Source organism: Saccostrea echinata, unplaced genomic scaffold (genome assembly GCF_033153115.1).
Source record: "Saccostrea echinata isolate AGI-Se365-2 ecotype Australia unplaced genomic scaffold, CSIRO_AGI_Sech_v1 ptg000029l, whole genome shotgun sequence".
Taxonomy (NCBI): Eukaryota; Metazoa; Mollusca; class Bivalvia; order Ostreida; family Ostreidae; genus Saccostrea; species Saccostrea echinata.
In genome coordinates, this window is record NW_026889778.1 from 5,615,133 (window position 1) to 5,634,187 (window position 19,055).

The 19,055-nt window shown below is 33.7% G+C and overlaps 1 protein-coding gene across 1 annotated transcript; it reads right to left on the reverse strand.

Moving 5' to 3' along the window:
• Positions 1 to 5,101: 5,101 nt before the first annotated feature.
• On the reverse strand, positions 5,102 to 18,802 carry LOC133194387 (UDP-xylose and UDP-N-acetylglucosamine transporter-like). The gene is made up of 10 exons (XM_061330350.1): positions 18,707 to 18,802; positions 15,829 to 15,942; positions 14,927 to 15,029; positions 14,784 to 14,833; positions 13,330 to 13,435; positions 11,981 to 12,047; positions 9,228 to 9,337; positions 6,697 to 6,772; positions 6,054 to 6,126; positions 5,102 to 5,478 (listed from the first exon to the last, which is right to left on the reverse strand). The coding sequence occupies exons 1-10, from the start codon at positions 18,781 to 18,783 to the stop codon at positions 5,247 to 5,249; spliced, it is 1,008 nt and encodes a 335-aa protein (XP_061186334.1). The 5' UTR covers positions 18,784 to 18,802; the 3' UTR covers positions 5,102 to 5,246.
• Between the last annotated feature and the right edge of the window lie 253 nt (positions 18,803 to 19,055).

Here is a 19,055-nt window from a genome sequence, read left to right on the forward strand (position 1 = left end):
AATAACTTTTGGTATAAGTTTGTGATTTCAATAGTGGTTTTGCTATGGTTACTAAAAAAAGAGATTTGTGAAATATTCAAAATGCTACTCCTTCTACAGTTTTGGTCTGATTTCAATATAACTTTGCACACAAGTAGACTATACTAAGACACATAATTCTATATATCATTTTTTTTATTTTGATGAGCACTCTTGCCATGGTTATCAAAAAATAGAAATTTCTGTGAAATCAAATTCTTTCATCAGAAGGCTATTCCTTCAACAGTTTTAATCTGATTGCAATAAAACTTGCCATAAAAAGAGACTAAACTAAGGACCGTTATTTTATTTCATGCTGTTGAATTGTTTGTTTATAGTGCAAGTGCTACCTTACTCTTCATTTGTTCTTCCTTTGTTGCCCGCCGAAATATGGCTGACATACTGCCAACTCGGCGTTAAACAATAAACAATCCAACAATCAATCTTCCTTTGTTGCAAGTACAAACCATCAGAGCTACAGTCTCGTCAGAGACTTCTAGTTGTCTTTCTGTGATTATCTCATCTTGAAAGGAGCCAGGTCCTTCCTTTAAACAGATTAAAATTCCATTCAGGTATTTAACCAAAAAATACACTGTGCCAAGTATGGATGAAATTAGCCAAGTTGTTCAAAAGAAAATGATGAGAAAGTGAAAAGTTCATAAAGACAATGCAAACAACAGACAAATTTCAATTAAAAAAAAATTTACAAGCTTTTGGCTCAGATGAGTTTTAAAAAGCGGTCACAATGCTCATCTGCATTAGCTCTTTTAAATAAACTTTTATTTCAGTCATAGCAGAAGGTTAAGACAGCTCCTCAAACAAATAATCCAGTTAAATACATGAAAATGTATGTACAAAAAATAACTCAGGATTTCCAGCCTTATACCTCAAAACGGGAATGCAATTATCTAGCCCAATCTGTCATTAAAATCGTTGTTAAATCATTGAATGATAATAAAAAATATTTTCATGAATTTTATACTTTGGAAAAGACAGGGTATTTAGTTTCTTAATTAATTCATTTGCAAGATTTCATCAGGTTCGCAGCACTTTTCAAATATCTTCATACCTCTTGGGTTTATGTGTAAAAGCTTTTCGTAATTCATTGAGGGTATGCCCTTGCAATACATCGATTGATTACGACCCTTCTATTGCCCTTCAATGAATCTGCATACAAATGTACGGCAGTTTCACTTGTCTAGGGAATGTACGGGAAGTATATGAATAAAATCATAAAATAGACATCATATCCAAGTTAATGGCCTCTTATATATCTGCAAATAATATTTTAATTAATTACAAAACACATTTTTCATTGTATAAAATATAACTTGATCCGCCTCTCACTGCATACAAACTGCGTCAAATTTTACGATATGACGTCACATTGACCAGTGCATTGCGATCAGTGATTTGTTTTATATTGCTGTGTGGGATTTGACCAACGACAAAAATACATGCAATAGTAAGTATTGATGTAGTTTAAAGCTATCCAACAGTTTAAAATAGCATATCATTTCATTTTGTGGTAATTTGAAGAACATGTATTTTTGTGTGACGTCATAGTAAGCATTTCCCGTAAAAATTAGGCCCCGCCTCCTTATTGCAGCCTTAACTGTGCTGCGAACACATCTATGTACATCATTAACGAAATTTTATTATGTTTTCAATTACAAGCAAAAATATAAAGATTAAGTATAAGTATCTAGTTTGTTGGGGGTCTAAAGTGAAGATTAGACTATTGTAATACAAGCAAAAGGTAATTCTCGTTTAAAACTCATTTGTCATTCATATGAGTTTCCATGTGATTCAATCAACTTATCAACCAAAAGAACCCAAACACATATAAAACAATGGGACTATGACCAACGCTCATAATGTAAATTCTTTTTTAAAAAAGAAAAAGAAAACATTTATATTCTATTGTCAGAAAAAAAAAATTAAAAATAATCCAAAGGTTTCAGAAGACAGACTAGAGTAGTTCTGTATTACACTAAACATACACAGAACTTTAATACAGTCAAATGTTGCTATCTCAAACCGATAGAACCGAGAGAAAACTGAGATTTACAATGACTTGAGATATTGAGGTTAATAAAAATACATAAAGAAGAAGTGGTTGGGACTTTTAACTCATTTTGAAATATCCATGGTATTCGAGATATCAAAGTTCGAGATATCAAAGTTCAACTGTATCATCCCTAAAATGATTTTTTTTTCTTTCTTACAAATCAAACTTTTACTGAGGTAAAGAAGTTCAACAATAATTGCAGGAAAGACAATGTCCTTTGACAAAAATATTCAATTTCTTGTCAATTAAATCATATTTAATCAATAACTTGGGAACAACTTTACCCAGTCCCCAGAAAAAGTGTTAAAATATTATTTTTATACATTGTAACAAGCTTATTTTATACAATGTAACAAGCTTTCTCATTGTTCATTCAATATCATGTGTCAAGATATAGAAATTTGAATAGACTGCGACTTTCTAATTACGAACATTAAAAAACTTCAATAAACTGAGACTTTCTAAAAACAGATCCATCAACTTCTATTTCTAATTGTGACTTCATAATGGGTACAACTTAACAATGCCTCCAATGTGTGTTCACTCTACAGTGTTAACATAGATGTTTCATGTATCAAACATTAATCGATACAAAAATCATAAAACAAATTTAGCAATTTTGATTTGATACATTCCCTAAATTATTCCTTTAGAATAAAGGCAACACAATGACATCAAAACAGTTTACTTTATTCTGATGTCTTTAGTCTCTTTGTGTTAAAAAAGGAGAAAACTTTGTTCCATTTTTTTTTCTATCAATCTCTTTAATAATATATAATGAAGCCCTTTCATATGGTCAATCCATCGATATATCGACTTCCCAGAAAACTGTATCAACCTCACATGAATAGATATATCTATGGATCCACCTCTTAAGAAGGCTATATTTTGTATAGTGTCATTATAGGCAACTCCAATATATAAAAGATCGTGCAAGCAAGCACTAAAAATGAAAAATATGAGGTTTTTGATCCTTCTGACCCCAAATCAAAATCTGCAATGAAAAGTTTAGTTTAAAACTTCATTTTCAAATGAAGTTTTCAAATTTTCAAATTTTTAACCTACTTCTCTAAAAACTTTCAATATATATTGTTGTTTATTCAGTGAAAATTGACAAAAATAAATTTTTAACGAAGTGCATGTGGTGCCGTTTCTTTCATACTTAGCCTGACATAAACAAATGTTTTCCACTGAAAGTTCTTGCAAAAGTACATGAATCTGTAAGGCTTTCAATTGAATGATTTATTCAACTAAATTTAATAATTAATTTCAAGATTGTCCCTCTAATAAAAATACACTAACCCTAATCTCTCTGGTAATATGCATGGACTAACCCAAATCTCCTAGGTAGGTGCGAGACTAACCTTAACCAGTCAAATAGTGTGCTAGGACTAACCCTAATCTCTCAGATTGATGTGAGATCAACCCCAATTATCTACTACTTTTGTGAGAACTTTTCCTTACTTCAGTAATCAGTTTAGTGGTGTATGAGACTTAGCCTTAATAGTCGAGTGATGTAAATCTTACATCATAATGCAATGGGCACATGGATATTGTGGATCTGGGGACTGGTAAAGTTAAGTTTACCCATGAATTGAAAAAATTCCAGAATACATAATTAAAGGATCGCATGTATGACCCGAGCTTCTGATGTACATGTAGTTAAGGTATTTTAGCATATTAACATGTTGATTTACCTAAAGTGATACTATTAAAGTGATTGGTGAAAAAAGTCAAGACCAGTTCAAATCTTCTTCGGTATATAGTTAACGATAAAATTTTAGGAAAAGTTTTAAATTGACTTTCAATAAAGTAAACTGTAACTGTTCGTGATACCCACGTAAAAAGATATAAAAATAAAAACAAATGGACAAAATCAAAAAAGCCATTTCTAAATACATGTACATTAATTAATGTATACTTAATGATACTCCATTTAAAAGAAATAATAAAAACAAATAGACATAATCAAACAAGCTTTCCATTTTTAAATACATTCATTAAAGGACTTTTAAAGTATTGCATGATCTTTCAAAAATCGTAATTTTATGAAAAATATTATCTACAACCTTGTTTATTAAAATACTGAATACAATAAACGTTGTTGAAAGCATATCTTAATAGATATTGGGAGTTGAAATTCAAATACGGCAATATGCATATTTCAGCCCGATTTCAGCAAAATACTGCTCTGACGTCATAGGCGACAATTCAGTGATAGAGAGATGAGAATATGCACACTATTTACGGAGTTATCAACGACAAATGCAGCTTAATTACGAAAAATGCTGAAAAAATTAATTCCTAACGTGCTTTTCATTTACTATATAAACATTAACTAGTTCTAAGGTATAAGGCTTTTGAGATATTTTCGTTTTTTATTCCAAACATTTAGAATCTATAGCTCTGATTACGGCAATGTTTCGTGATCGGGAAATTATTTTTCAAGATCGCCATCCTTTAAAAAACGTATGAAGACTTGCATATATTAATATTATGTTAAAAACGAAGAACAACAAAGTTATATAATGTTAAATTTGTGAATCAAATAAGTAAATACATGTGATAAGATGACAAATCAAATCGTATTCTGATGGCGAGTTTCTTCGTCTTCGCCGCGTCTCCTTCGCTCTCATCGCTGCTATTTTTACAATGTTAACAGATTTTTCAGATTTTTTCTTGCTGACAGTTCTAACATATATGGTTGAATATTCAATTTCATATGGATAAAATAAGCGATTTGGTCGTCCACAACGCAGAAAATTCAGGTTGTATCGCATATATTTTCGTAAGATTAACGTGGAGCTGATCAGCCATTGTCGCCTTTGACATCACAGGGTCACGTGATCGCTATCTAATTAACTTTGATTTTTAAATCAGGGGTTTTTATTTGAGTCAATAATTGATTAATTACCGCGGTTTATCCGCAATAAAAACACAAAATTTATAAACTGTGGTCATAAGTAACGTTTTACGCTTTTAATTTCAAATAATTTAGAAACATGCAATAAGTCCTTTAATGCATACCATAAATGATAACCCCAATTTAAAAACTCAAAACAACTACACAAAATTTAACAAGTTTTCCATTCATAAATACATTCAATGACACATTCACCTAAAACTGATTGTAACACTTATTTAATACTTCCTTCAGTTATTCAGTTTTCTTTTTAGGCATAAGCCCTGGTATATGGACAATTTCCGTAAACAGCATGACCCCAATAAAGGTGAAAATAGTTCCAATCCAGTGAAGCGAGGTAAAAGGATTGTTGAAGTAAAATATGGATAGAATCAAACTGACGAACTTCCTTAAAGTGACTATTAATGTGACCGTTAAAGCTGTACACTCCGTTGTCAAGATAAACACACTCCGTATACAGATGTATCTGATTGGTCGTCAAGGAATTAATAAACATGACTAACTTAAATCAATAATACAGTGAAACACCCTTATAACGAAGTGCCAGGGACAGACAATTTTGCTTATTTATAAGAGTAATTCGTTATATTCATTAAGTTTACAATGAATTTTAAATTCATGTGGAATGAAAATCACTTCGCTAAAGCATCAATTTATTATAAACATGTTTGATATAAGCATGTTTTTCTGTATATACATATTGTGAACATTTTTTTATTTTCAGTACAATTTATCAAGGTTGACATTAATTGTACATGTGATTTTCAGATAAATGTAAGACAATAGAACATCTTTACTTCCGAGACAGGCTGCTTTGGAGTTTGGATTTATTAAGACAGTTTGCAGATTTAATTGCAAAGTCACAATTTTTTGTTTTTAACACTTACCTGACAATAAACACTGAAGTTTCTACATTTCAATATGGTACAATATGAACAGAAATCTTATAATATATGTACCATTAGTGATGTCTTTGAAATCAAGCATTTTTCAGTGCTATTAACTGGATTTTCTCCAGAGTGAAATCTTTACAAAGGATACTGGGTAAGTATATTGCCAGCAAGAAAGAGCCACATCTGTGGGACAGAAAAACCCAGGCCTAAACTCACTGGGGCTGGAAAAACAGAACCAGAATCATTTAAAATATTAGTCAACACACTGAATACACTTTATTTCATGATAGAAGTCTCATTCTATAAATTGAATTTTAAGACAAGAGCAAAGCTGAAACATTTGGGGCAGTCAGATGGATTTGATTGCCTGTGGCCAGATAGCCCAGTAGAGCACATGACCAATGGTTCAGGGGGCCCAGGTTCAAATCCTGGTCTAGTCCATTGTATCTTTCTCCTAATTACAGATTAACAAATAAAATGGTTTACTTTTCTTTTACTAAAGATGTTAGATAAATAAAATAACAGTGAAACTTGTCTAATCCGGACATTGTGTATTGTCTAATATGATCTAAACTTGAAGTCCCTATCAGTAAATTTCATTGTTTAAAATGTTGCCTAATCCTGAATGTTGTCTAATCTGACCAATTTTTCTGGAACCAGTGGTGTTCCGTTTAGACAAGCTTTACTGTAAATCAAAAATCTTCATTTAGATTGAATGAAACAAAAGAGCCTTTATTATTTTGCTTACTGTTGGGCAACATTTTTATTATTTGTCAACTTTCTTGACTTACTTGTTTGATTAAAAAGTGTCACATGATGAGCAATGTCAGAAGCTAAAAATACAAATCCTGGTAGAGGAAGGAAGTGCTGAAAAAAAAGGGTTTTTTAATCAACAGAGCAAAGGGAGACAACTGGTTCTAGTCTATACACAAACTGAACATGTATTATATAAAATAAGTACTGGCAAATTCCATATAAATCAAACATCCTCACTGCTCTCTCTCTATTTATAATTCAAATTTTATGAGTCATAAAAATATTGATATAAATTAAAAGAAATCATGGAAGGCGATAACTTTCCAAAATTGACCTGTAGGTAGACGGAGAAACAATACACTGTTCTAATATTTGCTGTCCTTTGTGGGGCTTATTACAGTTTCATTCCTTTTCTATTATAAAACATAGTATACTGACCACTATAAGAAATGCACCACAAAATAAGTTATTTTCTAAAAATACAATTTTTTATCAAAAATTTAAATTCACTTGAAATATCTTTGGTATTCACAAAGCTGGAAGAAAAACAGGTAAGACACTGACAATCAAATCGAAAGAAATGGGGTTTTTTTTGTTTTCAAAAACAGACTTCTTGTTCTTGCTATCCGATATCAAGTTCAGTCACTTTCTTCTGAAAACTTGTTCATTTTGCTATGTAATCTGAGTCACTCAGTGAAAATGCATAGATTCTTTACAAAGCTTCTTCTCTACCCATGTATATTTAGCAGACAAACTAAGTGCATGATAATAATGAGCTAGGGTGCATCTTCCAAAAATGTGAAATTCAAGGCCCCAAGTCTGGGTTCTGGTGTTAGGGTGGGGCCTGATCATAAAGTGAAAATGCATTATTTCTTTTAAAATCCTCTCTTCTGCTCCTGGGTATTAAGCAGACACACTAAGTGCATGGTTCTTATCAACAAGAGTGCCTCTTCCAAAATTGCTAATTTCACCACCCTGGATCAGGGGAAGAGATGTTAGGGTGGTTCTTATGGTTCTTATAAGCAAGGGTGCCTCTTCGAAAATTGTTAATTTCACTGCCCTGGATCAGGGTTAGAGATGTTAGGGTGGGGCTCTATTGACAATATCATGAAAATGCATTATTTATTTGAAAATATTTTTCGTTTCCTGGGTATATAGCAAATTAAGTGCATGGTTTTTATGAACTGGATCGCCTTTTCCAAAATTGTGAGTTTCATGGCCCCTGTCTCAGGGGTCCTGGTGTTAGAGTGAGGCTCTATTGATAAAATAGTGAAAAATCATTCTTCTTCTCTGCCCTTTGGCATTTAGCAAACAATCTAAGTGCATGGTAATGACGAGCTAGGGTGCCTCATCCAAAATTGTTAAATTCATGGCCCCAGAGTCAGGGGTTCTGATATTAGGGTGGGGCTCTATTGATTATTATATGGCAGGGCCCTGTTGATTATTTACTGAAAATGCGTTAATTCATTGTAAATTTCATCTCTACTCCTGGGTTATTAGCAGATAAACTAAGTGCATAGTTATGATGAGCATGGATGCTTTATCCAAAATGGCTCCTAGGTTATGATGGGACTCTATTGATAATAAAGTGAAAATGCATTACTTTTTTTGTAAATCTTCTCTGCTTCTGGGCATCTAGGAGGCAAACAGAGTACAAAATTGTAATGAGTAAGGGTGTTTTACCAGATTTGTAAAATTCTTGACCAATGTTTTGGTGCAGGGCAATGCTGTATTGATCTTGTAGGGAAATATGAACTCCACTGAGAGAAATAAATCCCCTTTACTATTGACCTTTGATAATTAATCACCATAACTACTGAATTTGATAGATCAATTGGATTAAAGATTTATACAGGGGCTTTTAATATGTAACACATACCACAATCATAGTTTTCAATGGCTTAGTAGACTAGATAAATAAAAATGAGACAAAAATTATTATATTTTTAAAAAATACCTTATCTTAGTACTACACTAAATATTTTTCAAAGACCAAGTGAGGCCAATATGAGAGAAAGTGATAAATATACTACATGATCTCAAGCACTGTTGCAATGCCTAGTTTGCATGGTGATTGTGACAAATGGGAGTGTATTAGTACTGGCAAGTACAGGCAAATAAATTGATCTACTTTATGATTTGTTACAGAGTAGTACATTAAGTATTTTGTGCATCCCTGACCATCCTATTCTCTTGCATTTGGGCAGCATATCTTCACTTATACAGTTACTTTGTTTTATTTTATACTTCTATGGATCCTTTGTTGTTTTATACTCAAGTGACTGTTAAGGCCCTTTGATTCCAATTCCTGCAGTCAAAAACAGGGCCACTGTCAACATCACAAAACCTTGCACTGAAGCAGAGGACATTTATTGGTCTTTACCCTTTACATTTTTAAGTCCCTCCACAACTATGACATGGGATAAAGAATCACAGGGCAGAAATTTTGACAAATATCTATTTTCAGTTTCTATTAAATGTGCTACTCTTTTAGAATTTTAAAGTTGATGCTGCAAGATGCCTAAAGATTTTGAGTGTCAGTTTTTTTAAGAAGGCTCTGACTTACATTATAGAAGAGAGACTCTTTGGGGTGTTTTCCGTACTGGCCATATATCTTCTCCTGAAGGATTCCCATTCCTGCAGTCAAGAACAGGGCCACTGTCAACATCACAAGACCTGTCAACGATAAAAAAACAGGGCCACTGTCAACATCACAAAACCTGTCAACAATAAATAAACAGGACCACTGTCAATATCACAAGACGTCAATGAAAAATATACAGGACCACTGTCAATGTCAAAAGACCTATCAACAATAAATAAACAGGGCTACTGTCAACATCACAAGACATGTCAATGAAAAATATACAGGACCACTGTCAACATCAAAACACCTGTCAACAATATATAAACAGGATCACTGTCAACATCACAAGACTTGTCAACAAAAAATAAACAGGGTCACTGTCAACATCACAAGACCTGTCAATGATAAATAAACAAGGCCACTGTCAACATCAAATGATCTGTCAACGATAAATAAACAGGTACACTGTCAACATCACAAGAACTGTCAATGAAAAATAAACAGGGCCACAGTCAACATCACAAAACCTAGACTGTCAACAATAAATAAACAGGGCCACTGTCAACATTACAAGACCTGTCAACGATAAATAAACAGGACCACTGTCAACATTACAAGACCTGTCAATGATAAATGAACAGGGCCACTGTCAACATTACAAGACCTGTCAATGATAAATGAACAGGGCCACTGTCAACATTACAAGACCTGTCAGAGATAAATGAACAGGACTACTGTCAACATCAAATGATCTGTCAAAGATAAATAAACAAGGCCACTGACAACATCACAAGACATGTCTATGATCAAGTTAAAAGTCACCAAGTAACAAGTACCGGTACCTAGACTTAAGATTAATGTCTGAAAGGTAAATATATGTACAATACACATGCAAGAATGCAGAATTCTTAGAAAGCTATGTTGACATTCAAACTACAGTCAAGCCTTGTTAATCTGGATGCTGTGCAAATTGTCTGGATTAATGAAGTGTGTGGAACTGTGGATTATTGGGGGAAAAAAATTAGTTTTGTGGAATCATCAATGCTCATGGTGGACCAATGTTCATGGATTTTGTGGGTCACCCTTATCCACAAATTTACATCCCCATGAACCATTATTTTGTTAACACATTTATTCATTGAATCTTCTGTATATACAAGTTACCCATGAACTTGCGTCCCCACAAGCCAATAAAATGTTGCTTGCCCACGAATATTGACACCCACAAATTAAAATGATTCCATAGTATCTAAATATAAATTGTTCCCCCCAAATACCGTCTGGAGTATAAAGCATCAAGATTACTGGAATCCAGATTAACAAAGCTCCACTGTACTACTTTGAAAGAATCTTATTTCATAATTCACCTTGAAGAAGATTTGCATTTTTATTTAAATTTTGAATTGCATGCCTGAATAAAAGCAGAATTTTTAGAGTGGTCTTAAAAGGCCATAACTTGAAACCGTGCCTTTCTTTGACAAATGATTTTTGAGAGAGATTTGAAACATCACTAATACTTTTACAATTTCTCTCTCTCCATAGAAGACAGTTAACACAAAAAAGTTCATAAACATTTATTTCATAATGAAGTAAACAACTAAAAATGATAAATAAAGTATTTCAGCTTCTAGTTCAGAGAAGACTAATCTGCACCTTACTTATAGTCCATAACATCAGATCCTTACCTAGAGTCCACAACACCAGATCATTTACCTAGAGTCCATAACATCAGATCCTTTACCTAGAGTCCACAACACCAGATCATTTCCTAAAGTCCACAATATCAAATCCCTACATAGAGTCCACAGAGCCATATACTAACATAAAGACCATAACACCAGATCCTTAGCTACAGTCTTTCCCCAGAGTCCACAATATCAGATCCTTACCTAGAGTCCACAACATCAGATCCTTACCTAGAGTCCACAACACCAGATCCTTATCTAAAGTCCACAACATCAGATCCTTAGAGTCCACAACATCAGATCCTTGGAGTCCACAACATCAGATCCTTACCTAGAGTCCACAACACCAGATCCTTACCTAGAGTCCACAACATCAGATCCTTTACCTAGAGTCCACAACACCAGATCATTTCCTAAAGTCCACAACATCAAATCCCTACATAGAGTCCACAGAGCCATATACTAACATAAAGACCATAACACCAGATCCTTAGCTACAGTCTTTCCCCAGAGTCCACAATATCAGATCCTTACCTAGAGTCCACAACACCAGATCCTTATCTAGAGTCCACAACATCAGATCCTTACCTAGAGTCCACAACATCAGATCCTTAGAGTCCACAACATCAGATTTTTACCTAGAGTCCACAACACCAGATCCTTACCTTGAGTTCACAACACCAGATCCTTACCTAGAGTCCACAACATCAGATCCTTACCTAGAGTCTACAACATCATATCCTTACCTAGAGTCCACAACATCAGATCCTTACCTTTAGTCAGTCCACAACATCAGATCTGTATCTAGAGTCCACAACATAAGATCCTTATCTAGAGTCCACAACATAAGATCCTTACCTAGAGTCTACAACATCATATCCTTACCTAGAGCCTACAACATCAGAGCCTTACCTAGAGTCCACAACATCAGATTCTTACCTAGTGTCCACAACATCAGATCCTTACCTAGAGTCCATAACACCAGATCCTTACCTAGAATCCACAACACCATATCCTTACCTAGAGTCCACAACATCAGATCCTTACCTAGAGTCCACAACACCAGATCCTTGAATACATTCTCTGCCTCTGTCTCTGGGTCTTTAGACAGCTCCTACAATATAAGTCCTCTATTAATTTTACTTTCTTTAATTTAATCCAAAATATCCAGAATTCTGTAAAAACTCTATTTTCATAGAATTTTTTTTTTTTTGGTTTGGTTTGAAGGAAAAATGTTTGTTAGTGGGGACTTGAAGAGGTTTTTTGAGGTTTCTTCTGGAAATGAAAGTATTCCACACAGAATGTATGAATTTCTGACTTGCACTTTGACCTCAAAATCAATAGAGGTCTTCTTTAGGCCATGAGGAGATGTGACATAAAATTTCACTGCAAAAGCTCAAAGGCTTTTTGAGATATCCTCTGGAAATGAAAGCTTTACACACAATGTCAGACACCTGGACGGATGGACAGCTAAACAGCAGACAGAGCGATGGATCCAAATAAACATCCCCCCCCCCCCCCCCCACGCTTTCAGGAAAAGTTGGGAGGCAATAAAAGATTTGTATCATTTTGAAAATGTAAGTATACTAAAATATATATGAAAAAAAGCTGACTTAGAATAACATTAACTAAATGACATTGAATCTTTGTACACGTACTTGTGTTCCTATAGCCTGCCTTGTATTACTATGCATAGCCATTCAAACAAGTTACTATCTTACATTTACCTGCTATTCTTTGAAACACAGGGAAACATAATAATGAAATCTACATACAATAATTTCTCTATCCTTCAAAACTTTTATGAAGCTTTTACAGTTCATGTAAATTGTTACCTTGGTGTTAAAGTTTAATCCCTACTTCACTGCACCAAGCGTTGTTTTAATTTATATCTGAAATAAGCTCTGATCTCAGATTTTAAATTTGCCATGGATAATCTAATGAAAATTAGCTGATATAGTACACTAATTTTTTTCATATTTTAAAGGCTACTTTTTTGGACCAATTTTCATTTTCATTCCTTCAAAACATCTTTGATAGTAAAACAAGATATAGTAGGTACAGACCCTAAAACGTGCTACTACACCACTTGCAATGTTCGGTTAGTTTCATTTTGTGTACGTTACGGTTTGCTTTGTGAATGGTACAATATGTTTTGTGAACAGTACAGTTCGCTTTGTGCACGGTACGGTACGTTTCTTGTATGGAACGGGTTTGTTTTTTGTACGTTACGATTTGTTTTGTGCATGGTACGGTATGCTTCTTGCACGGAACAGTTCGTTTTGTACATGGTACAGTACACTTTTTGCACGGAACAGTTTGTTTCGTTTCTGAGGTGTAGTAGCAGGTTTCAGGGTCTGTACATGATATAAACTTTGAATCTACAATAGGCCTACCTTATCCTCGTGCACATGTTTGACCTCCTGTTGAGCTGAGGCTATTGTACATATGGCAATACCCGCTGTAACTAAGGCAACTGACAAATATTTGGCTCTTGAGTACCTACAAAAAAAAAATCAATGGAAAAAGATTATTAACTGTTCCATTATGTAAATTAAAGAAAAAAAATCAGAATTCAATTATTCAAGCAACTAATTTTGTTCTTATATGGATATATTTTTGCATTCATAGATATATGGAAGGATAAATAAAATTCTGTTCCTAAAATATGACCAATACAGTCTTCACAAAAAGAATACAAAATCAAGAAAATATGATTTGTTTCTTTTAACAAAGGATAAGCCTACTTTCCATTTACACTTACTTTTTTTCTCTTTTAAACTAATTTTTTTTTGGGGGGGGGGGGGGGGGGGGGGGGCAATACAGTGTATATCGGTATTTTGCAATATTAAACCCAATGAAAATATATTGCAACATTTTTGCAATGACAATATGCTAACCAGAATTTTTTTCCAAAAAGAATAATATGGTGAATCTGTGTTCAAAACTCAACTGCACTTACGTTTTCTTGTTTCAGATATTGCTTTGTTTAAAAATTAATAATAGAGTAAAAGGATTAATATTTATAACCAGCTTTACAATTTGAATTTGATTCAACACAAATTCTTGGAATTCTTACTCTAAATAATTTTAAAACACCATGTAAAGTACATATTTTTGTTATACCAAAGGGAGGGAAGGGGCTCGAAACTTGTTGAATGATCCTTCAGATTACAATTCTTTAATTATGAGTCTTAAGTCACAGTATACATACATTAAAACCAGGCGCAGATCCAGGAATTGAAGTTACAGGGGGAGCAAAAAGTAGGCCAGGGGTCTGGGGGCCGCCTTGAGGCCCCCAGTGGGTTGAGGACGAAGCCCTGGTGGGGGCCCAGGGGGCGAAAATGAGGTCTACCGAATAGACATTTGCACATTTTCTCTACGAAACTATGAATTACGCTAACTTTGACAATTTTAGGGGGGCACGTGCCGGGTGCACCCCTCCTCTTAAATCCACCACTGAAAACAATAAAGGAAATGCTGAGATATGAAATGAAATTCTCTGGTGGTTAGCATTTGTCAATGTCCTTCTCCACTGTTACATGTAAACACTTCTCTATCACAAAAAATAGTGACTTCAAAATCTGCAGGAAACTATGTAACAGTGGACAACAATTAATGTTCAAAACCAAGACAGGGTATTTTGTTTTAATTGTAATAAATAAAATACATCTCTGACCAGTCTATGAACACTTCTTGAGAAAAGATTAACAATTCAATATACATGCATTGCAATACTTATGGCAATATGCCATTAAATATTGCAATATATTCACATTATAATTTTTTCTGGCAATATCCACCCTTAACAAATTATAGTTTTTATTCTTAGTTTCTCTTTTATACTTACTTTCTTTTCAGGATTAGTACACCTAGCACCAAACTGGGAATCATGGAACCCTGGAAAACATATGAACTTATTATCTATCCATCTAATAACTACAAAACTTAAGCATAAGATGCATCTCATCAGTTTGATAAATAATGACTTACTGCTCTGAATATCATTTGTAGAGGTACAGACACACGGAACATGTAGGATGCATTGTTTGCCACCTGGACAAGGAAAAAGTACACCACCATGCCAACATATTGTCTGTAAAATATAACAAAATCATATAATCTGTCTCTCGGTACAATTCAGATAATGTACATAGCAAATTCCTAATTTCTGCTGAATTCGAATTCAACATATAACAAATAACATCTAATCATGCAGTATCACTTTCTTTTTAAAATCAAAATCATTTTCGAGTCCAACACATTCATTTTGTATACAGTGCATCTAATATCAATAGAGAGGTTGAGATTTCATACGTGTATGGGTACGTCTAGTAGGGGAATTCCCTAACTTTCTTGCGTATTATGTCATCAGTTTTGGTGTTGATAAGTTTTCTACGTTCCTACAACTTGTAAAAAGGCATCTACACGTAAGTGTAAACTTGTAGCTTTTTCAATAAAAACTAGTCAATTTATGTGTGAAACTGTTATTGTTGTTCATTATTTAGGACGTTAAGTTTCATGAACACTTATTTTAACCATGTTTTGTTCACTAACTAAAGTCACATTTAATGTCACAAAACTACTATATATATAGTTGAAACAAAGACACCGATTGCAGTCCACACATTCATGTTACACATATTAAAATCTCAACAGACAAATTACAAAAAACGTATACATCAAAGTTTGTGCACACGTACACATACGTGTACAAGTCTCAACCTCTCTAATATATATCAGATGCTGAAACATTCTAGATGAATGCATTACAACTACAATCACTGCAATCACTGACACAACAAAGTAAAAGTAAAAGTACAACTTGATCTCTTGGGAGTCACCTCACAAACCTTAGGGTTCATGATGATTGGAAAGAGAGAGGGGGCACTAACCTGAGAGGTATCTTAGGGATAACTGTAAAAAACTTGGAAGTAGTGATGAGGCCCTCACAGGAAATAAATAAAAACTGAGAGAATGTTATTAGATTCCCTGCTGTTGGAAAAGCACTGAAACAAAAAACGAAACTGTGTCATTCAAAAACTAAGGTGCACTCAAAACTAAGACAAAATCTTTGGAATTTTTTTTTACAACAGATTATACACTCAACCAGTTCAATAATTAACAATAGAGTTGCTTTAAAACTGAACAATTAATTTGTAAAAAATGAATTTTTAGATACATTACATTTATTTAACAAAGTACACTGTAGTGCTGTATAAATAATCAGTAAACATCTGTCGCAGGTGGTGAAAAATCAAGTCTCAATTGAGACTCGAATCCAGGGCCTCTGGCATACCATGCCAGCGCTCTAACCACTGAGCTATTGAGCCCAATATATTGACTCTCTTTCACACACCTGTGAACCCGGTGACACATCAATTAACAAAAACCAGGATGGAGATCTTGTAAAAATGGATTAACAATACGTAGAGATTGGTTTTCTTGTGACAGTTGTATTTATTTATGTTAAAATTGTGAATATAACATGTCTGTTAAGTACATTCAGACATATTTTAGACAAAATGTCAGTTGAAGTGTAGGCCGTCACCGGTTCTAAATTTACACGTTTTCCAGAATCAAAACATGAAGGCTTGCGAAGGGAATAGATAATATACAAACACACGATTCTTCTATATAACCAGGTCTGGCACAATCTCTTGATTTAGCTATATAGCTTATTTTAGCTATATAGCTTTATCAAGCTATCCAGAATAGCTTGATTTAGCTATTTTTTCACATTTTGTTTTTAAACGTGTTATTTTCCCAGCATGCACAAAAAGTCGCACCTTGGTGCAGTGATAATATTCAACCTTGAACTCTTCTGAAAATAATGCATGTAAAATTCACTCATCAAATTGCGTCTCCTTAAGAGACTTTGTACTCAAAGTTCTAAAAGTTTTCTGGCTATATAAAGCAATTGATACAATTACTTCTTCAATGAAATTATAAAGGAGGCCAATTATGGTCAACAAGCAGAGTTGTGGAAAACTGTCGGTCATGCTGGCAGAACCGGCAAAAAATGCGTATGACCGGTAAAAATGCTATCGATGTCGGTCCAAATGACCGGCCCCTTTTTGGTTAATTTTTTTTCCATTTATCACCGGCGCACTTTACAGCTTAATTACTTATATGCGATTGCGTAATACTTTTCTTTACACGAGATCGAGGCTTTAGATAAAAGCGAAACCTGCATGGTCTCGTGACCTATAAAATTTACAACTGGGACAGAATTAGGTAGAAAACATAATAAAGACAAGACAAATATGAAAAATTTCGACAGAAAGAATTCAAACACGGTTGGGGAAAGTGGTAAATCTAATACTTCCGACTGTCCCGGATTTCGTTTTTTTCATCGATCGTGTTGAAATTCTTTATTATCGATGCACAGAATTTTCTCAATTTTTCTAGGTTAATTTAATTCCCAAGTGCATAATTGTTTTAAAAAAAATATGTTAACTATGCTAAATTAACATTGTCAACAGCCCCAAAGCGGTGAAATCTAGCATTGTTATAAACACGATAAAAAAAAAAAAAAAAAAACGAAAACGGAAGAGGACTTGGGTATGGAGACTGAATGTTATATATTATTATTAAATAGATGTGTAATGAAGTAAATAAATGTTATGTTTTTTTTTTATTTTGCGACCTACTATTTCGGACCGGCAACAATCACTTCGGACCGGCTTATTTTGTCTTCTTGCCAGTCCAAATGACTGGCTATCTGAAAAAGTTTTCCGCAACTCTGAACAAGATAATTGATTGGTAATAATTCAGTACAATGAGAAGCAATCACACTTATCCACGCCTCAACATACACAAGGTAGTGTACAGTAACTCAAACAATGGAAATTCATCTTTTACTTAAAAGTTTTCAAATGCTGCAATGTAAGAACTATCTTTGATTTCGATTGTTGTTTTGATAACCCACAGTATATATATACTGATGTCTCATAATATTGCGGTACTTATTTCTTTTGCGTAAAAAAGTTATTCCAAATTCTTACATTAACTTTTCACCCAGTACTATTCATAAACCCATCAATGGCCTAACTTTTTAGTGGCTAATTATTTTCTAATCTTTCTTCGTTTACTTTGTAGTCTATTTTTAAAACAGGAACTCTTATTTACCTCCTAAAGTGGAGAGTCTCATTGTATTGCGGTATTGAAAAACTTGGAAGCTTGGCGATGTCACAAAGTACGATTTTTATTTTTTAATGTATGATGTAAATCTACATGAAAACTAAACAATAATACAAATGTAAGGCTTTCAAAATATGAACTTTATTATGAATTTTACTTGGTTATATATTCAATGGCCTAAATAAAATAAAAACGGGAATGGAAATCTGTAAAATTACGTTTTATTTGAATAAATATTTTTCCAACGGGTGTTCCATACTTTTTAGTCATCACAAAAGTCAACATTCAGATGACAGACAGATAGTCCATCAACAAAAAAGGATATGAGCTATGTATCCTAATCTTTGGGAAATACCGCGATACAATGGAACCTACGATATAATGAGAAATAAGGATATATGAACAGTCAAATACCTGCGACTTTTTGTCTATTTCTTTCAAAAAACATATTTTTGAAAAACTGCACATAAATAGCTTTATCAAGCTATTTTGAATAGCTTAATAAAGCTATATGGCTTTTTCAAGCTATATACTAGCTAAATCAAGAGATTGTGCTGGACCTGATAACATCATGACATGGGAGACCTGAGGCTCAGAAGGGCCAGTGGGTTTACATTTGCTTATTATTACCTGATTAAATACTCAAGGAATATCATGTTACTACAGCATCCTATGAAGACGAACGCTATGGCTATTACTGGATTCATTTTCACCGGTATTGTGTTTTTGAATCGTCAGCTTAAAATCTTCTACTTCCGGTGAGTAATTTCAGTTGACTCGAACATTGACTAACTCGTACTAAGAATTTCTTGCGCAGGTTAAATACTGCACACATTTGTCTTGTAGAACAAATATTTAAAATTGAACAGAAGTCCACTAAATAAGAAAAAAATAAGTTTGGAAATGGGAAACATTCCATCAGGGACCTATATGTTAGCAGTCTGATTAAAACCAGCCCCCCCCCCCTTCTCCTTTCACT

Coding starts and splice junctions, on each gene's coding strand:
- LOC133194387 (XM_061330350.1), bottom strand. CDS start 18,783: ATGAATCCAGTAATAGCCATAGCGTTCGTCTTCATAGGATGCTGTAGT. Junction 15,030..15,828: donor ATCCCTAAGATACCTCTCAG/GTTAGTGCCCCC, acceptor TATATTTTACAG/ACAATATGTTGGCATGGTGG. Junction 13,436..14,783: donor GTACTAATCCTGAAAAGAAA/GTAAGTATAAAA, acceptor TTTTTTTTGTAG/GTACTCAAGAGCCAAATATT.